The sequence below is a fragment of the Argiope bruennichi genome, chromosome 10 (genome assembly GCF_947563725.1).
Source record: "Argiope bruennichi chromosome 10, qqArgBrue1.1, whole genome shotgun sequence".
Classification (NCBI taxonomy): domain Eukaryota; kingdom Metazoa; phylum Arthropoda; class Arachnida; order Araneae; family Araneidae; genus Argiope; species Argiope bruennichi.
This window is the reverse complement of record NC_079160.1, coordinates 108317969-108340889: the sequence shown is the minus strand read 5'-3', so window position 1 is coordinate 108340889 and position 22921 is coordinate 108317969. Positions and strand designations below refer to the sequence as shown.

At 30.1% G+C, this 22921-nt stretch overlaps 1 protein-coding gene across 1 annotated transcript in view; it reads left to right on the top strand.

The window, feature by feature from the left end:
• LOC129987712 (probable inactive tRNA-specific adenosine deaminase-like protein 3) overlaps positions 1–11084 on the top strand; it is a 50301-nt gene extending 39217 nt beyond the window's left edge. Inside the window, exons 6-9 of the mRNA XM_056095660.1 lie at positions 638–737; positions 3415–3568; positions 5639–5795; positions 10886–11084. Of these exons, the coding sequence (XP_055951635.1) occupies positions 638–737; positions 3415–3568; positions 5639–5795; positions 10886–11084 (610 nt within the window). The remainder of the gene's footprint in view (positions 1–637; positions 738–3414; positions 3569–5638; positions 5796–10885) is intronic.
• The last annotated feature ends 11837 nt before the right edge of the window (positions 11085–22921 follow it).

Sequence of the window (22921 nt, the reverse complement as noted above, 5' to 3'; positions counted from 1 at the left end):
GCGCTACCCCTATGCCAGGACGCCGGCCATCTATCGTCTAAAATTCGCAATATCATAATTTCACTTTTTTATTTCTTCTGTAAACTATTCAAATATTAAACAATCCTTCTTCTTTAGATTTTAACAATGTAAAAAAAATCGAACGTTTAAATATTTGATGAAACAATGAACAAGGTTTGAATTTTAAGGTAAATATATAATATTGCTAAAAATTAATTAAAATAGTATTTTTTTTTTAAAAAAATTAAATAAAACCAAAATTTAGCAAAAAATTACTTGAATATTAAATTGATATCGTTAAAAATACAAAATTTTATATTTTAAAACGATGTTAAAACATTTTTGTGCTGTTATATTTTCGAGAAATTCTGATGGGAAAAATATCAAAATCTTGCTTAATTTTTAATAATCTAAAATTTAAAAAAATTCAATCTGATATTTCATATTTCCATCTACTGCGATATGTATGAGCCAAATTTTATAGCTGTAGGTCAAACGGTCTGCCTGTAGAGCATCAATACATACATACATGTACACACACACACATTCACCTTTATTATTGTTAGAGATATTGTGTGAGTATTACCATTGTTTTCTGTTTCATATTCAATACTAAAAGTAAGTTGATTTTTTACAGCGTTGAAAATTTGTTGGCGGACAGTTTTTTTAGTACAGATGAAAAAAGAAAGATATCTGTGTATTTAAAAATGGCTTTAAACGTCGCATGTTATGGTGATGTATGAATAGTATTTTATTTTTGCTAATGCATTATGATGCTAATGTTATTATATTATGTTTCAGTATACATAGTGTCTATGAAGTATTTTTACAATTTAAAAAAAGTACTGAGAAGTAATTGCTGAGATACTTTAATCGAATGTTTCCCGTGCTCCGAGTTGTTATCCCATTACTTCAGTTATAAGTTTGGGATTTGCTTTCCTATATGTAAAGTATTTTATTGATAAATGCATATTTAAATATTTTATGAAACTTGGCAATGCAAATGATGAGATCTCTCTTTTAATAAAATGGTTATATTTTAACATATTTTAACTTTATCAACATATTAATGATCTATTTTAAGTAATTTTTTTTATCTTACTGAAAATGAAGCCTTGGCTGAAATTTTAACAGCAGCAGCGAAAACGATTTGACTTTCACTTCAACAATGAAATATTGTTATAAAATTTGCTTAAAATAATTTTTAATTATTTAAATATATATATATATATATATATATATATATATATATATATATATAATAAAAAATTAATATCAATAAAAAAAATATTTTTCAAATTTTAAGATTTTTAAGAAGTGAATTTTAGGATCATTTTTCAGCGATATTTTTGGGAATTATTATATAAAAATGCAAAAATTTCTCTTAATCTTTAATTAGTTAAAATTCTAATTAGTATTTCAAAAAAGCCGCTTCGTGGTGAACATTCTCACCCTCTAAGATATATTTGTGCTAAATTTGGTAACTGTATGTGAATGGTCAAGCCTGTAAAGTGCCAGTACACAAATACGCAACAATATTATTCACGTTTATTATTAGTTGATATAAATTATAAATTATACTTTTATTTAATAATTGTTTAAATATTCTATGTAAATATTTTGCAGTCTAATCTTAAAATTCAACTTAACATGCCTTTAGAACATCAGAATCTTTAATGGCATTGTCAGATTCAACACCTTGGACAAGTTCTAAGTTCAAAGCAAAATATACCAGACTTTAAAGTATATCTTCTGTTGAACCGTTCCTCAAATAATTCTGTATTCTCATGTAAAGATATTAAAAGATTTTTCGACAGATATTTTAGTAGTCGTCATTCAAAGTAGCTTCTAAGTAGGGAAGAAAACACGATAAATGATTTTCAAAAATTAGATTAAAACACTTTTGAGACACCTTGTGTACCTTTACATCCAATTCTCAAGGTCATGCGCAAGCTGTCTGAAATTCAGTCAAAGATTCGAAATGATCCCTTTCTTTTCCCTGGATTTTCTTCTGCATTTCTAATATTCACTAACATTTGCATCCATTAGCTTTGTGTAGATTATTTTTCATTTTATTTTTATCTTACTGTCACTTAATAAATCTAATTATGCCTTATAGGATGTTGTTGAAGGAAACTACACATTTGTCTGAAATATAGCCAATAAAAAATCCTATATCATCATTTTATTTTTCATTTTTGATGTAATAAATTTGTTTCATTATTCACTAGCAGATGATACAACTCACATGAAGTCAAAATATAATTAAATAAATTAATAAACTGATAATTCCTGAAAGTATGAAAATAGTGTACTTTTTCATTAAGAACATGCAAGTTTGCAAAATTTGAAACTGCGATTGCATCAAGAAGTAAGTAACAAATCCATTATAAAATACCATTTTGACAAACATGAAATAAGTCAACTAAAATTAGGTTATGTAAAAATGAATTTTATCGCTACATTATTTTACATGCGTTCTTTTGCAACAGGAACTAATGGATTTTCTGCCCTGTTTGGATCTCATGCTAAAGTGAGTCAGCATAGAATGCAAAATACACATACAGGAAACATTATTAAAAATGTTGTAGAAGATCCTCCCCATCGAAATTCCATCCATCGAAAATATCGCTATATCTAGCTTTACCCCCCCCCCTTCAGAAATCTATGATTTTCACTTAGATAAAACAGTTTCTTTATATCGAATAAAATTTCTGTATATCGAATCCTACTTAAAAATAAGAGAGTAATTTAAAAAGTAAGGTCACAAGTTCTCTGAGAAGTGAAGCTAGAAAGATATTATACATATTACTTTTCCAGATTATTACTTTGGTTACCATGATGATTACCATTTCCAGGTGATTACCATAAAGCATTTGTGCCATTGGTAATGAATCTATCGATAGCAGCACTGAAGAAATCAGTTTCCAAATCGTGGAGCCACGTAACGAGAGCTTCCTGAGCTTAATTTCTGAAATAGCGACCTGCCAAGTGCTTCTCTAACAGTTTGAAGAGAAAAAAATCACTTGGTGCTAGGTCTGGGATGTAGAGAAGGCATTCCAATACATTCTAAATTATGTGTAACACGTCAAAGAGTGGTTGAGTGTTGTCATGCAATAACATGATACTTTTCGAGGGTAGTTCCAATCGTTTCTCGCGAATTACCTCATAACATTTCGCACTTCATTTACCAGCCATATATTCGTCAATGCCACCACCTGCTAACAGAAATTTCGAAGCGCTGTGTCACAACTATCTCTGTCTACGGGTAGCATTTGTATGTTGGGATCTTCTATCCTATTTAAATACAGAATTTAATACACGCAGTGAATTTGTACACTTATTAGAGCTTTTGTTACCTTACATTTTTAGTTAAAGCAGGTTTGTAGTGACAAAACTCATATCTTATTTTAGGATAAAGTCGGTTGTGTTATCGTGGATCCCATGACTTCGGAAACGATCGCAATAGCTCATGATCGAAGAAAATCACATCCTATTCAACACGCCATGATGGTTGCAGTTGATTTGGTGGCACAAAGCCAAGGAGGTGGATCTTGGAATATTGACAGTAAGGGGTTTTTTCTTTTTATTAATAACCGTGCGTGTTATGAAACGACTACCTCATTCAATATAGGAAACAAAACGTATTACTTGCTTAGATTGTAAACTTTATTTCTTGTTAAAATAGATTCATAATAATTCTATTTAGTTAAATTTTTATAGAAAAACTTTACATTATGCTAAATGCTGAAAAATTATTTTGATTATTTCTTGATAAAAATTTACTTAGTTATTTCTTGATGATTGATTATTTCTCATGTAGCATGTTATTTTGGATTCAAATCCATGACTTAAAGTAAGTTTATAAGTAAATAAAGAAAAACAAATTATGCTGTATACTAGTTTCCTCTGACAGTCAACCTGTTCTTCTAGATCACATCGTGTTGCAACGTCAATTAAGTATTTCATGTAACTTAATTAACAAATTGTTTGTAAATTTCAAATTTTGATAGATGTGAACTCATATTATTTAAGAAACTTTAATATTCTGTTCATTATGATAAATAAAGAGTTAAGTAATAGTTTTAATGTTTTGTCATCTCGCATAAGATTTGTTCTTTAATTTATAACAGTACTTCAACTACATCTGAAGTTAAACTTTATTTTTAAATGCAATAAAATTACAAAAAAATTATGAAAAGCATGCTTTAAACAAATAGTTACATGACATGGGAAAATAAATTATTTTCGTATTTTCATTAACAACAATGGATGAAAAATCAGATGAATAGAAGAATTTCAATAATCGAATGGAAGAAAAATTTAAGATAAAATATTTGTAGCTGCAGTGGCAATGATTTGAGATTCATTGAGTTTTACAACAACGAAATATGTTGCTGTAATTTTGACTTAAAATATTTTTTTTAATTTCACTAAAATTGAAAATATATATATATATATATATATATATATATATATATACGGCAATAAATTTGGCATCATTGAAAAGATAATCTTTTGAATTTCAAATGATGCAAAAATCATTGTGCTGTAATATTTTTGCAAGTTGGAGAAAAATCCAAACAATTTCGCTTAATTTTTGATTTATTAAATTTCTGTTTAAACTTTCTAAAAAAATCGTCTGAAATGCATATGTTCATTTTCCAAAATATGCCTGTGCGACTGTAGGCTTAGCAATCTGTACTGTTGAGCGGCAAAACGAATACTCTCATTTTTATTATAAACTGAGTTTGATTACTTTCGGCATCCAGGTATTTTGAAAGTATTGATAGTAGCAATATTTCACTTATGTTAATAAATTTTAACATTTACAATTGAAAACATTTATTAATTATTTTTAATCAAATCTATCCTATATAATGATTGAAATTGCATAACTAATAAGTTAATAATTCTATTTTGAAATTAATGAATGATTAAGCAATTTGAATTAATTAAGATTATTGCAATTGCCAATTTTTTTATTTAATTAAAAATAAAAATAAATCTAAAGCTTCAAATTGATAAAAATTATAAATGAAATTTTAAAAAAATTGAAAGCTAGATTTTGAATTATTTATTAAAATTATTTATTTGAAAAATATTCTTATTTTACTTTTTAATGTATTAATATATTTGAAAAGAAATACAATCACTTTCAAAATGAATCATAAAAATTCTTAAAAGATCTATTCTAAATTCAGTCGGCAAAAATAGATGATATTTCACGCTTAGATTTCAGTTCAGACTGTACAGTTTGCAATTTCTAATTAGAATCTAATGTTAGCAAAACAGCAACTACATACAACTGTTTGCTACATCTTTTCTAATATATCATCTGAAAGTCTTGTTCCATTACGGGAACAGTTTCATAAAAATATTAAATTCCAACTAACCTTAATATAAAAAGAAAATCTCTGTACCATTTGAAGTGGAAGATATTTTATTCAACACTAATTTTAATTAGAGATATGCAAATAATCGATAATAATACGAAACAGAATAGCATATAAAAATCGTTTGGTCTGCAAATCTCTAATTAATCGTTTGGTCATCCATATAGCTCTCATAAAAATGTAGAATTTTTTATTATGTTTTGTGTTAAAATACTCATAAAAGAATGTAATATTTTTTACAGGTGAGCATGTATCCCATAAGCCCTTTTCAAAAGAAGAGATGGAAGATAAAATTGCCAAAATTAAGGAAAGCAATCCTGACAAAGATGCAGTGAAAACTGCACTTCCATATTTATGCACAGGATACGATATTTATGTTTCAAGGGAACCTTGTGTTATGTAAGCATCTTTCATCCATCTTTTTGCATTTATTTTCAATATTTTATTATTTAATTAATGAAAATAATGAATAAGGCTTAATATTAATATTTTAATACTAATACATTGCATGGCAAAATTAACAGTTTTAGATTAATATTATACAATAAGAAACAAGCATCACGGTATACATTTTTGGATAAAATTATTTTCACGACTTTAAAGGAAATAATTCTAATTAGCTGTCTTTGGCTACCAGCTTGTTCGCCCAGATTGACTTTTTAGGCAATGAAACTAATTAATATAAACTGCATTATTTTGAAAAAAATCGCATTGCTATTTGATACAACTGATAGACATGAATTTAATTGAATCATTCAACTACAAAGTATTGGGATGCAAATAAAAAAATGCATATACTGCGAAGAAAAAGTGGACGTGAAAACCCTACTTTGGAGATTATGTCAAAAGAAAGAAATTCTTTAATCTTAACTTTAACTCTTGCAAAAGCACGCAATTGAGCGTTTTGATGAATGAGTTTGAATTTCTTTTTAATATTTTTTGAGATTGAATCCAAAGTAAATTTAAAAAATAACTAAATAAATAATATAAATTTAGAAAAGAATTGTACGAATATGAAATTGATATCATTAAAAAGATAAATTTTTGAATGCAAAAACCTTTTTTTGGAAATAATAAAGAGTTGTGGAAGATATGAACATCAGTTTTCAAAGGCAAATCATAGCGGCTATCCATCTGACGATGGTTAAGCCTATTTTTAAGATTAATTAAATTTTGTTTCACTCTTGTTCATAACACCTTGAATTTTTTACATATTCTTTTCTCTGAATGAAAGAAACTTTTAGTGAAACAGCAAGTCCACACTAAAAAAATTCTAATAACATTTTGCAGCACTATCAATTAATTAACGAAGTGTTGAATTAAGTGCAGCCTTGAAAAACTTCAGTGAAACGTTTACATGAAGTGTTGTTTCTTGACTGTTACCTTTCGGTAATAAGAAATAAGAACGATTTCTGGCCCGCGTACGTTTTATATATAGAGAGAGAGATTTTAAGTTTCTTAAATTGATTATTGCTGAATAAGTAGACTGTAACTGTAATGATTTTTTTTTCCTGGTAAGCAATGTTTAGAGTGTTTTTCTCCTCTAAACAAGCACAACCATTTTTTGGGAAACATTAGTCAAGACGACGTTTCATAACGGTCCCAAACTATTAAACAATTACTTCTTATCATACTCTTTTGTAATAAAATTAATAGGAGTGGTCTCCCAAAACTTTCTCGCATAATGTTTAATGAAAGTATTGTCGCCCTTCTCACCAGATTGCACATTCTTGCTCAGATTTTTAATTCAGAGTCCTACACATGAGAATCTTGTTCTTCGGGTTATAATGAGAAAACCTAATTATTCATCATGGAAGCCTTTTTTTTTTCTTGTCTGATTGAACCAACAACTATAATTTCAGTCACATGCCAAATTCATTTATCTAAAACGTTGCGATTTCAAGCTATGGAATTTACATGTAGGCAAATTTACAAATAATCAACTTCCTGACATGGCTTAAAATCTGATACATATCTACATTTCAGATGTTAAAACTGTCTACTACATTTTACATGTTGGCAATTATATAGATAATCAACCTCCTGGCACATTTGATTTAAAATCTGATACATATCTACATTTCAGATGTTAAAACTGTCTACTACATTTTACATGTTGGCAATTATATAGATAATCAACCTCCTGGCACATTTGATTTAAAATCTGATACATATCTACATTTTAGAAGTTAAAACTATCTACTAAATTTTACATGTTGGCAATTATATAGATAATCACCCTCCTGGCACATTTGATTTAAAATCTGATACATATCTACATTTTAGAAGTTAAAACTATCTACTAAATTTTACATGTTGGCAATTATATAGATAATCAACCTCCTGGCACATTTGATTTAAAATCTGATACATATCTACATTTTAGAAGTTAAAACTATCTACTAAATTTTACATGTTGGCAATTATATAGATAATCAACCTCCTGGCACATTTGATTTAAAATCTGATACATATCTACATTTTAGAAGTTAAAACTATCTACTAAATTTTACATGTTGGCAATTATATAGATAATCAACCTCCTGGCACATTTAATTTAAAATCTGATACATATCTACATTTTAGAAGTTAAAACTATCTACTAAATGTTACATGTTGGCAATTATATAGATAATCAACCTCCTGGCACATTTGATTTGAAATCTGATACATATCTACACTTAAGATGTTAAAACTGTCTACTAAATGTTACATGTTGGCAATTATATAGATAATCAACCTCCTGACACATTTGATTTAAAATCTGATACATATCTACACTTAAGATGTTAAATTGTGTTTATTAAATTTTTATATACAGGTAAACATACAGATAATCAACCTCCTGGCAAATTTGATTTAAAATCTAATACATATCTACACTTCAGGTATTAAAACTGTAGTACTAAATTTTACTCTTCTTTCTCTTTATGTTTGATAGCTATTGTATTTGTTCTCAGCTAGACAAATTTCCTGGGACTGAATTTCGCTCAAAATTGATTAAAAATTTACAAACTTCATATATCTGTTCATTTTTCTAGCTCAACGTGTTTTTGATATATTTATTAAGTCAATCGTGTTCACAGATAGACAGAGAAGCATGATTTCAAAAATATATTTTTCGAACTCAGAAAGGTTTGAACCTTGGAGATCATTAAAATATCGAGATCGGATTTTTTGACTACTTTCTCTTTGTGTCCGGGAAAGTAACCAGTAGGAATGGTCTCCCTAAAACTTTCCAATAAAGGTTTTATCCTCCCCTGACATAAAACTACGAACTTCAGGTAAGACCAAGAATGCCTTGCATGGCACTGGCAAACAATATCTACGAAATACAGATGTTTGGCGTGAATGCAGCATTTTTATGGAATCTATCGTATGCCAATTTTTTTTACCGATTACTCATTCGCATGCGGTTAATAGTACCGGAAAATAGACAGGTTTTTTTTTATCCTAACCTGTTGAAATCACAATTTGATACATAACTACAACTGTAATCAAAATTCACATACCAAATTTCACATATTTAAGTCTAGGGCTTGTCTATGACAAGTGCCATTAGAAACAACAATAACATATTTAAGTGAGTGTGCTTTTTAGTAATCGTGTTTAAGTGAATGTGAAAGTTTAGAATGACAGATAGTCTACCCCTTGTTAGATTCAGTTTTACATTTTAGATGCTAAATGTAAAACTGAAGTATTAAATTGCATCTGTTTAGTTTTTTTACGTGTTGGAATGATTGAGTTCACTTGTAATCGAACAGCGAGACACACCGACTTTCTATGAGTGGATTTCATTCAGATGCAAATTTGGTTGTAAGTTCATGTACCAAAATTCATCCACTTAACTCTTATTATTATGTTCAGAGACATATAGGCATTAATGCCAAAAGTATGTTTTTCGAATTCAGAGAATTCTGAAACGTGGAGATTCATTCATATACCGGTGTTGAATTTTTTGACGATTACAGTACTTTCTCAACGCATATTGGTCAAACGTGAAAGTAAAAAGAGAAAAGAATCATTTTTTTTAATTCAGTTTATAGAGTTTAATTAATATAAAGGCATCTGAACTCTGAATGTTTTTACTAGTCATGGGAACGCATGTTTAAAGATTTCTCAGCCTCTTCTGGTCCTGTTTTCTTCTGTTCATGTAAATCTGACTTCAGATCCGTAATTAAAGATGACTACTTTTTTTAAAAAAACTTTCTCTTATTCGAAATATATAAAATTTTATAATCGTCAGAAATTTGTTCTAAAGATTTTGACGAATCTTCACGTGTCAAATCTCATAAAATTCGAAAAACATATTTTTGGCATTATGCGTGTCTCTCTATCCAACTTTCTGTCTGTGACAACTATAACTCCAAAACGCTTTGAGCTAGACGGATGAAATTTGGCATACGGTATTTACACTCAAATTTGTAGATTTCTATCAAATTTTAAGCAAAATCTGGTTCTGAGGAAGTCTGTCTGTCCGGCTGTTCGAAATGAGTTAACAAACACAAAAAGAGCGTTATAAATCGAGCAAAATTATTATTAATTATTATTATTATTAACAATTAATATTAACAATTATTATTATTAATAATAATAATTATTATTAATAATTATTAATAATAATAATAATTAACAATTAATATTAACAATTATTATTATTATTAACAATTAATATTAACAATTATTATTATTATTAACAATTAATATTAACAATTATTATTATTATTAACAATTAATATTAACAATTATTATTATTATTAACAATTAATATTAACAATTATTATTATTATTATTAACAATTAATATTAACAATTATTATCATTATTAACATTATTTTTATTATTAACAAAAGAGCGTTATAAATCGATAATTAACATCTATAGTGAAGACTTTTATCAAATTTTGAACCAGATTCAACAAGGGGATGACCATCTGTCAACCTGTGCTTTCAGAAACATGTAAACGCCATAACTCAAAAACGCAAAGCCTTAAATATATTAAATTTCGTATGTGATTTTATGACTACAATCGTAGTATTTTGTCAAAATTTTATTGGGGTTTGAGATCAGTTGCAAAAAAACTTTCTGAAACATAAATTCGATTTTCGGATACTATTAACAGCATGCCAGTGATTAATTGCCAAAATAATAGCCTAGGTCACATAATAGTTTCAGTAAAAATGTTTAATTCTAGGTTCTATATATCAAAGCTAAATATTTCGTAAGTATTGTATGCCAATGCCATGCAAAAGTTCTCCGGAATAACACTTTTATTAGAAAATATGCGAGAAAGTTTTGGGGAAACCATTCCTGCTTGTTCTAGGTCAAACTCGAGGAGATGTGAAGCGTGAAGTCTTTTTCAAACATAAAGATTTTTTTTCCAATTATTATAGTATTTTCTCTTATTTTACTTCATATACAAGTGAGAAAAAGCGTTATTTCTTTTCTTAAATTTTATGTTTACATTCATTAAAAACACACCTGTTTCAGGTGTGCCATGGCTCTTGTCCACTCACGGATACGGAGAGTGTTTTATGCCCACCGGTCACCGCGAGGAGCTCTAGAGAGTCAGTGCAAGTTGCACCTGCAGGACGGCTTGAATCACCATTATGAAGTGTTCAGGGTTGAACTAAAAACTACGACAGAAAAGAGCAAAGAGTCCGAAATCGACTGTGATTCAGTTTCTTGATAAAAAATATTTCTATTACTTTTATTTAATTATTTTTAAAGTTAAATAAATATAATTTTTTTTATCAACTTGCATTTTTTAAGATGTGTGTCTTGTCCTATAAAGTCATTTCTTAAAAGGATTAGTGGCTTAGTAATGAGAGCGTGGCCTCAAAGCCATAGAGATCTAGGTTCGAAACCCGATTCCTATTTTTTTTTAATACAAAATTTTTTTTTTTTTTTTTTTGCTTCTTTTGATTCCTTTACAGTTCGTGCTTCCTGGGGGGGGGGGGGGTAAGAGATAATTAATATTTGTTGACATTAATTCTGCATACACATTGTGAATCTTAACACTTTTTTTAACTCCAGAAACCAAATGATGCCAAAAATGCTCAGTTTTGTTCATTTGATATTCTATTTTAATAAGATAAAAACATCAAAAATTGATACAATTTTAAAAATTAAAATATGTCATCTTGTAGAACATTAAATATATTTTTAAAAAATCTCTACTTATAAAAATAAATAAATGTGTGTGCGCCTCTTTGGGTGCTCTATAGGCCAGACATTTTATTAGTATTTTACTTAATTACCAAACTTACCACATATATAAAAGGTTAACACAAGATTTGAATTAAATAAAAAACACAGTTTCTTTTCTTTAAATTGTTATATTTTTGTTGAATCATAAAGTACACAGGATAAGGAATAATATGTATGGAATAATACTTAGGGCAAACGATCTCCATCGGTTTACTGGCACATACACAATCTTTTGTTCGGAATTTTCCATGACTATTGTGCATAAATGTGGCTGAATTTCGTTGATGCTGCGTTGAATTTCCTCCTTTTCTACAAGCACGCTTTTGGACTTTCTGGCATAAAAAGAAATCCAATGGTGTTAACTTCAAATAACCGCATAAAAAGAAATATTATGGTGTTAAATGGCACGATCTAGGGGGCTAATTCTCAAATTTTCGAACTGTGGCCGCCAGACTTTATTATTTTTTAAATATTATTGAACAATGAAAATGTTCTATCGTGTAACGCTCCATTTTTATTAAACCTACACTATCAACTGCCAAATGGGGTTTTTTTATACGGTTGCCAAGACTTTACTGCACGAATAGTGACAAATTCAAATCTTACGTTAATTTTGGGACACCCTTTACTTTGAAGAGTCATAGTGTGCATTTCGGAGCAAATACTTTGAAATATTACTTAGAATCTATGCAGCATTAATCGCATTAAAACACATTAATCACTTATCAGAGAATGAAATTAAGGCATATGTATATATATATATAGAGAGAGAGAGAGAAAGAGACTAAATAATTTGCAAACAAAAGATAAAAATTAAAAATTCCTTTAATGTAAAAATAAAAACTCATTTTGTTAATCATTCCTTTTGTGATACGAATTGATTTCTTCCCCTAATAAGCAAATAAATGCCTACTGTTCGTTTGAGTATTCCGAGACGACCACTTTTCGATGATTCTATCACATTAAGGTGAGATTCATTCAAGGTCATCATTCTTTGAACCTTGATTTTCGTCCTATTAGATACTTTTTTGTTCAATCTTTATTTTCGTGAATATCGTGTCATTTCTGACTGTATTGTTTTAATTATTTTATTTTTTTGTTAAATGTAAACATTCTCTCCTTTCATCTTTCCTCTATTTTGACGTAACTCGTCATCCTAACGCATGCGCAAAAGCGCTGAGGGTTTTAGAATCCGTTGTCAAAAAATAGTTCCCATTGTGTTTACACTTTTAATGCATGTGTGTGCGAGTGCGCGCGCGTGTTTGCTTGCATAATACGAAAAATAAAATGATAAAATCAGCATTTAAGTAGTTACTCATGAAATTTAATAAAAATCCTTCTATAAAAATGAATTAACTAATGGGATGCAGCAAAAATTTAAACTGCTTATTTCTATAAATAGTCCTTTCTACATGGAAAGGGCGTAAGTAGTTTTAAAGATTATTTAATAAAAGTATAGTAAATTGTATGCCTAAATATAAAAATTACTGTTTTAAATCTTGATTTTAAACACAATCAGATTTGTCTTTCATTTAATTCGAGAGTCACTGTTCCATATTTCTTGTGTGTATGTATGTATTCTAAATCCCTGGTAAAGTATTCTTAAGCATATGAAGACTTGATTATAAAGTCCTGTAAAAAAGTACAGCTATTCCACTTAAAAAGTTTGTTTGTCAAAGCTAAAAATTGTTTTATAAATATTAGAGAGATAATAATCATTAATTCAAGATTATTGTTCTACTGTTTTGGAAGTTTCACGGATTTTAAATCATCGATTTTATTAGCAAGGATTCGCACAGTTGAAGTTAGCTCAAGAAAATGTGAGGCATTCTGATGTTGATTCCGCCTTCTCTCTCTTAGCGGAAGAATCGCTTGTACGTGCACAAAGATTGTCTCAATATACATGCCCCTGTAAAGATCGACAACTTGGCGTTTGAAGATATTATCATTCATTCATAATATTCGATGCTGATTATGACGCGTTCAAGCTAAATTATTTTAAATAAATGCGATGATGAATCATTCTAGAATGGAAACATCAGTAAAAATGTACCTAAAATAAACACTTCTCTAAATTTTTATTGAAGAATCATAATTAGAAAATAAATTTTTTACAAGAATTACTAAATTAGTGTCAAGAATAAAACAGAGTAATGCATATTGCCATCACGTATTTGATCTGTGGTCCAATATATATTCTCTTAATAAAACAACTGAGTAGCATGTTTTCCATAAGCAAATAAATTGTGCATATTCTTTTTTTAAATACCATGTAACAAGCATTTCATATATAAGGAATTATATATATATATAAAAAAAAGCTTCATCCAAGTGCAACATTGCATAAAAATAGACACCATTTTATGGAAGGATTAAATTTGTTTTTAATATTAAACAAAAATGATGTATCACAAAACACTGACATGCAATGTAGTAATGTAGCTTGGCAAGCAAGAGAGATACCCTAGGTGACCTTACTAGGGGTCGTAAAATAGTACAAATTTAATTCGTTGCATTAAAAAAATAAGTACTTTTTTCAACTCTTAATTCCCAGAATTAAAATAAAACGTATTAAAGGCAAAAATGAAGATTTTCTTCGTTCAATTTAATAACTCAATATATTGAGTTATCTGGAAAATTCCCTATTTCAAATCATCACTATTTGAGTTCCATATGTAGACATTATATCCGACATTCACAATGGATCATGAATGTTTAAAAATGCTTTTTTAAAATTAATAATCAAAGACCGATATTAGATAACTTGAAGTTTATATTTTTATCTGCAATCCGTATCCTTCACGTAACTACAGCTATTCTATATTCTCTTTTAAAACTGTTATGTCCAGAGGTTAAGAACTTCGAGTTCAAGTACTCCGCGATCAATCCCACAAATCAGCACTACCATAATATAAATGAATCATGCGAGAAGTATTTGATAAAACTAGACTGAACTTGGAATCGAACTTAGGTTCAGAATATCAAATTGCTATACGCCAAATATGCTTATCAATCAGCAAAAAACATGATTAGTGCTTTGAAATAAGTAATAAATTGTTAAGAATTTCTATAAACTAAACTAAATGAGAAAAGTTGGGCATTAAAAGTGTTATTATATGCAGAAAAAACAATGATTTGATGAAAGATGTCGTTCATAGTAAAATAATGAACTATTCTTTTATAAACGCCATCTTTCATCACATTTTTTCAATGAATAATGAATAATTATACTATGAGTATCTTCTATTCTATTATGAATGTATTTCCACTTTCTGAGGCTGGGATGATAAGTTGGAGTTGGATCACAGCAACCAAAAAGAAAACTTGACCTCCCCCCCCCCCTGAATTATGTCAATGCTTGGGCTAGAAAAGGAAATTTTCACTAGCATTACAAATCTGTTATACTGGTTCAGTTTGAGTTTTTTTTAAAAATAACCATTTAATTGTTGCTCAATATTTGACATTTAATAATTAACTGGACAACTTCTCTACATATATGCATAATCTAATTGAACATAGGACAGATATAAATTTCATAAACGAAATAATAAAATTCTAGTGAGTGCTGTTTTGGTATTTGCCGTTGCCCCATTTTATGTAGATACGCTTCTGTGCACTGTAAACCAAAACATAATCACATTTTTTCAAAGATAAAGAATAATACCAACAACATTGAAAAAGTATTAAAAATTAGACCTAGAATTTGTATACTTTTGAGGAGACTAGCAGTTTTGAATGACGTCAACTGTCTCCCATCTCTGACGGATCAACGAGTCAATTTTGGAATAACTTCATCATCACCAACCAAGATCTCTTGGAAATGAAGACACACAATATCAATTTTTTCCTGAATGAAAAAACTTCGTCTGAAAAGAAATAGAATAGACAACCCAAACTCTGAAACTTCATCCCACTTTGTAAAAAGAAATTGGAAGCCCCTGCTATGTTGATGCAGGGGCTTCCTTCCTAACTTCGTGTTTGAAAATTGTATCTCTACCATTCATACGGCATGGAAAGGAAACATTAGAGAAAACAAGGACCTTTTAAAAAATATCTGAAATTTTTTATACCTTTTATGCATTAAAAAACTTAAAAAGTGCCAACTTATGGCAATCGTAAAAAAGGTTATAAGAAATTGCAATCTTCGTCTGAATTTGGATTTTTTTTTTTTTTTGCACTTAAATGTTTCTTCTCTGTAATTACTGTCTTCCGGTCTCTTTATTCTTGATTTCGGTAAAATGACATAAAGAAAAATGCAAATCAAACATTGTCAAAGGCATCGAAACCCCAAAGAGAGCGAGCGTTCTTGAATTACTCTTCACCCCCTATATTCCAAATATGCGACTGAATCAGGGCTTTATCGAACGGAGTGATTTGGGGCGAGTCTGGTTTCATAGGGTCTACAACATCACCAGCATGAGCAATAAAAAGGCCTTTGGACAGATGGAATAGTAGTAGACGTCGTTAGGCACGCTGATGCTCGTAATATCCAATTCTTCAATAAATTTTCCAATGGTTGTCTTAACTCTGGATACTTCCACAAATGCTGAAAGAAAGCACAAATTGTGCTTTTCAGCAAACCCAAATTGATGACACTGACCAAGCCTATCTTCTTGTTGGACACATTTAGTAAATTCCTATATAAGTTTGTCTCCCAAAGGATTTTTTTCTACATCCTTAGTAACAAACACTCCACTGTCACTAGTACGGCTTCATTATACAGCCGATAAATGCTCCTAAGAAATCATTGAAATTGATAACTAGATCGCAAAAGATAGCGCCAATTCCAAAAACAGTGTTGTCGTATCGCTTACGTCAAAAGCGTTTTCATCCAGATATGTAACTAAAAGAATACCTTTAAATGTCTTCAGAATATTTTTGAACTTGATGACCAAGAAGTTTATTTCTCCAATGGAAACCAAAGCTTCACCTGAACTACGGCTACTTATAAGGCTCCAATCCTATTCCATTCTTTTGGCTCCTCATTGCCAATGATGCCCTCAGCACTGACTTACAGGAAGACATCAAACGGCTTACGCTGATCTGTTAGATGTTTGATCTAAATTTTACCTGTGTGAATATTATACGTGAGCATAAGCAAGTTAAAAGAGTTCTCAAGCAGCTAGCTCAATTATAACAAATTATTGACATGTAAATGATGCCTATTTATAAGCATTTAAAAACTTGAAATGAATTTTCTGAAGAGCGGGTTTTTTCATTATTCTACTTTACGAGTATCCTAATATTTCAAAAAAAAAAAAAAATATTTCTTAATGAAATTTATAATTAGCGCTCTTTATGTATGAACTATGGATTTGATGCTGAATGCTCTAGAAATGGATTTACGACGGTTTAATGTAAATATTGTTTAAAAAATTGCAAGATTTCATAGATAATGTAGGGCAAAGGTCACATATGCACACGAGAAAACTAATCTCATTCTACTAAAAACAAAAAATTTAACTCTACCATTGAGCTCTTTTGGCACGAAAGGTCAAGCATTTTCCATAACGACTTATGCTAGAAACCTGATCAAGTTGGAAAGAAATCTCAAAATGCAATGGCTCATCTAAATGATTATCTTAATGAGGCGTTTCTCAACCTTTCAGTATTCGTGGCCCAGTTTTAAATCATAATTTTCATCGCGCCCCCCGCTTACAATAAAATGTATACAACAATAATGTATATTGAGTATTTTCGATTCTGTTTTTAAACTATTTTTAACTAAATGCCAAAACAAGAGTAAAAGCGAGCCAACGTTGGCGAGAAACCACATCTTGCATTTTGGATAAGAGTGCGGTGAACAGATAAAGTGAACGAAAGTGGAGAAAATTTAAATATTATATTCGAAATGAAAGCCAAACAAGGTGATAACGTTAAAAGAATATGAAAGTAGAAAAATTCATCAATGAAAGTTAACCTATACGGGGTGAGCTAAATTTAGAAATTGTGAATATATTTTTTCGAATAATAAAAGAAATGAAACAGAAGCATTAAAAAAAAGTGAAAAGCAAAATAAAAGTGAAAAAAAATAGCAATGTTTGTGGAAGGGAATACACACGACCGATGCCGTCTCGAGCATGTGTGGAGCAAATATTTTCTCATAGGAAGAAGGAAAATGTTCGATAACGCAAATTTCAAATCCAGCCAGTCTCATTCGAGTCGATCCTTTAATCGCTATCGAATCTATCGTGAATTTATATGTTATATATGTTTTCATGTTAACTGCAATTCACCATATTAAATATTCACGGCAGCAGATTTATGCAGGCTCATGAATACATTTTTAAGCGGAAGTAAGCAAGCATTACATGATAGTCAAGCATCAACAAGTACACAGACGAGCGTGGTTCCGAAAATAAAATGCAGGAAATATTCTCAAGAATACTTAAATTTTGGGTTTACCAGTACTGAAGTAAATGAAGAAGAAAGGCCCCTGTGTATCATTTGCTCAAAAATGTTGGCCGAAGACAGCATGAAACCTAATATACTTAAACGACATTCGGAAACGCTTCATAGTGAGTGCGTCAAAAAACCCAGCGAATTCTTCAAATTAAAATTAAAATCATATAAAAAGCAAAACTCATTTTATAAAGAAACTTTGTCTGTAAATAAAAAAAAGCTTTAATTGTATCTTACAAAGTTGATATAATTGTAGAAATCCTCTAACCATTGGTGAAAAGCGCATTTTGCCAGCAGCAATTGAGATTGTAGAAACTATGTAGATAATTTTTTGAGATAATTTTTGAAAAAAATTGCAGTCCATACCTCTTTCAAATGATACTATTGCCCGTCGAATTGGCGATATAGCTGAAGATGTACAGCGTCAACTTTTTTCGAAGTTTCGTGACGAATTGTTTTCGATGCAGCTTGACGAAGCAATTGATTGTAATAAAGATGCTCATTTAATTGCCTATGTTCGAATTTGTGATAATATGTCAGTAGTAGAACTACTTTTCTGCAGACAAATAGAACTCAAAACATCAGCGCTCGCATTATTTGTTATTTTAAATGATTTTATGAACGAGGCAAACATAGAATGGAAAAATTGCATCGGAATATGCGCCGATGGTGCTCGTTCAATGACCGGTAGATTCCAAGGTATACAAGCACTTGTAAAACAAAAATCGCCTCAGTGCAACATTGCATGATTCACAGAGAAACTTTTTCTTCGAAAGAAGTGAGTCCTGGTTTGAATATTGTGTTAACTATGGTTGTAACCGTAGTAAATTATATAAAAATGAGATCCCTGAAATCGAGAATTTTTTCCGCACTTTGTAAAGACATGGGTTCAGTACACTCAGCGTTACTATTTTATTGCGAGGCAAGATGGTCATCACTTGGGAAATTTTTGCAACGTGTTTATGAATTAAGAGAAGAAATCGCCATTTTCCTAGAAGAAGAAAACAGACAGGAGGCCGAGAATTTTCGCGATAGTTTATTTGTGATGAAATTGAGGTACTTGGTAGACATATTCGAGAAATTAAATAACTTGAATCTTCAACTCCAAGGAGCAAATACACATATGTTGGATACGAGTGATAAAGTTAATGCTTTTTGTAGAAAATTGAAAATGTGGAGCAAAAATTTAAAGCAAAAAAACGTAATAATGTTTGTAGATGCGGATGATTGTACTAAAAATTGCAAGGCTGAAGAAGAACATGTAAAAGTTGTTTTTGTAACCATTGAAAATCCTTTAGCCATGCAAAGAATTTTAAAAAAGTATTTTATGCTGACGACAAACTGATAGCAATTTACGAGTGGATTAGGGATCCTTTTCATAAGACTCCCGAAGGACTCTCAATTGATGAGGGGGGAAAAATCACGAGTGGATTTGAATTTTGGGCAGGAGTAAAGTTGATTTTTCTGAACTAAAAACAAGGGCATTTCACATTCTATTACCATTCAACACCCTACCTTTGTGAAACTGGATTTTCTGCTGTGGCTTCTTTGAAGACAAAATATAGAAACAGAACTGAGAGTGGCTATTTCTAATATTAAGCGTTCCTTCAAAAAACTTTGCTCTGCAAGACAGGCCCAAGGAAGTCACTAATAATTATTAAATTTGTTTTTAATTTAGTATGTTTCGATTAAGTAAGTTGTTTTACTTTAATAAGTTATTAAATATGTCGAAATGTATTTTGTTTTCTATGTGTATGTGTGCTTTCCTTTCAGTCAGTTAATCATTTTTTTAAAATAATATTTACTCTTGGATATTCTTGCGCCCCCCCCCCTCTAGTGTGCTCACGCCCCCCTAGGGGGGACGCGCCCCACAGGTTGAGAATCGCTGTCTTAATGGAATGTTCACCCAAATTCTGTAAGGTATAAAATGCTATTAATTCTTAACAGGTTCAGCTCGCCAAGTATCACAAGGACCTCACTGGTAGGGTTGACAAGATCCTTTACAAAAAAATCCCTAGAGAGAATCATCGTGTGTTCGAAGTTCCAGATTACTGGTTGGATTCGACCAGACAAATCTAGACAATCAACAGCTTTAAATGCCAGGCTTTTCTCTCAATTATGGGGATCTTTCAAACCACATCCAATAAGCCTATCTATTTTGAGAGACCGAAACTGTTTGGTATTATATCAAGCATCAAAGGAAAATGTTGGAATTGTGAGTACGACTATATAACACTCCAGAGGCGGCGGTATCAGGGGGGCAATTGCCCCCTGTCTACAGCCTCTTGCCCCCCCCCTCCTCGTCGGCGAGAGATTGCGAGTTTTGTCGGGAAAAGTTTTCACCACTTCAGCATGATTGTAGAGTGTTGCGCATCATCGAACATGATTATTCAAAAACCACCGTAATGTTAATATATTGTAAACTTTCAAAATATCCAAGTAATGGTTAAAGCGGTTTGACTATATTTGGCAAAATAATCGACAGGGTGCCAGGTCAATAAGAGGACGTATTTTGCAAACAATTTTTGATAAACCGACTAAGAACTGAATGCAATTGAGACCTTAAGTTCGCAGATTTTCAGGCATCTGATTCAAATATCGTTCATTCAGCTTTTAATTTGCACTACTTTTGGAAATACAACCGACAAGGTAACAAATGAATAAGATTTCGACAAGGTTATAGGCGCTTTTTGCGGACAATTTTTGTTCGCTCGACTATAAACTCCATGCGGTGATGTTGATATAAGTGTGAGACTTTCAAATATTTGATTAAAATGTCATTCAACAAGTTTGTAATTTGTCCGACAAAGTGAAAAAGATATTTGCATTCCGCTGACAATTTTTGGACTTCAGACTATGAATTGAATGCAGTGAATGTTGAGCATTATATCCACAGATTTTCAGACACCCGATTCAAATGCCTTTCATCAAACTTTTAATTTGCACTACTTTTGGCAATGTAACCGACAAGGCGACATGTGAACAATATATCACATTTTACCAAATATTTTTAATAGGTCGACTAAGGGATGTCGACGATGTTAAGTCCGCAAATTTTCAGTCATCTGATTTAAATGCCGTTCATTTAATTTATAATTTATACTATATTTAGTAGAATAATCAATAAACTGGCAAGTGAATAAGTTATCGCATTTTTTTTTTCAACTAATTTTTATTTTTCGGCTAAGATGTTATCATAGGTTATAGAGAAAAAAATTGTTTTCATCGAGTAGTCCGATTACCTGCCAGTGGAATTATAAGGGAAATTGAAGCTTTTGTATTAAACATGAATACGGCGATAGAGTTGGTTTTCCTGACTCATCATTCAAATTCAAGTTCTAAAATAAATCGTCATCTTTTTCATCTAATTGTTACTTTCTCGGCCACGAACTAGTGATTTTTTTTTAAATCTATTTCACTATGAGAATTGCCTGACAAAAATCTAGTTAATGGTTAAATTAAATTTCATAAATCACTCTTTTTTTTAGACACTCTTGTGCATATTCTTGTTAAGAAGAGTTACTTAATTGTAGCCAAATTATGTGAATTCAATATAAATTCCTGGAATAAGTAAATTGCTTAAGTATAAATTAAGTTATTTTAACAGTAAAATATCTGTTTAATGCAGTCTAATTTATCAGGCTGCAATTATTACACTAAAGAAATAAAAGCGACCGCAATTGACGTCAAAAATAAATATATGTGGTATGATAGTTTTTTAGCTACACTAAAAAAATTTATTCAATTGTGCATTAAATTTGTTAAATAAATTACGACCTAAATTCTTCAGAATTTGCATTCAGTATTATAACGATGTAATTGGGGAGCATATCTTAAAATCTTTTTCCCAATTTTTTGTCTTCGTGGCAAAGACTGTATAATTACAGGTTCTTCTAAATTTTTAATAGACTTTGGATAAGGATGTCTTGATAAAAAGATGATTAAAATAGTCATTCATAGAATATTTATATATAACATATTAACTCCTTGATATATGAATTTACTTAATTTCTTAATTAAATGGCACATCGTTTTGGGGGCAATTATTATTATTTCAATCCCTAAAATAATATAAAGGTATTTGAGGTAATTTTGGATTTTCAAGTGATTTGTGCATTTTAAATTACTCAATACTTTTATTTAATTGCTGATTTAAAATTAAAAATTTAGCAATTCTATGCGCGAGTCAGACTTGTCATTGTATATGAAGGGATTAAGAAAAATCAACACATATAACTGTGGGGGTAAAACTTACTTTTTGAGAGGCTTATGGGCTCACTTGCAAAACTTAGGGGGGGGGGGAAAGTACTTAACCGTAAGAACGCATGACTAAAAATGAAGATAGGGGAGTTCTATTCAAGATATAATCGTTTCCTAATAAAATGCATTGGTTTGTTAAGCCTAAATATACACTGAAGAATAAATAGATGAAAAATCCAATGTTTAAGTAGTCAATTTTTCACAAGAACCTTTTTCATTTCTTATTTAAAATATTTCGTTCATATATTTGAAAAACATTTTTTCCAACCTTCATAAGAAACAACATCATTGTATCTTTTCCGCATTCTAAATTGTTCATATCTGAATTAGAGTAAATTTTTGCTGAGCCCACGCACTAATTCTAAATACATCGTACGGATTCGAAATGTATCTGAATTCCTGCTCGTTGTTCCATTCCTTTTTTTAAAAAATTTAGGTAGAGGACTACGTTAAAAAAAAAAATACGAAAACATCGAATATTTTTTAATTATTATTCTGGATTTCTAAAAAAAATTTCTTTTATAAAGCTTTTTGAATTTAGTTTCAATAATCATTTCATGTTGCTTCTGTTATAAAATAAGAGTATGCATTTGTTCATTAATCGTGACATGTCATTCTGGCACAATTTGTATTTCTATATACAAAATCTAGAAT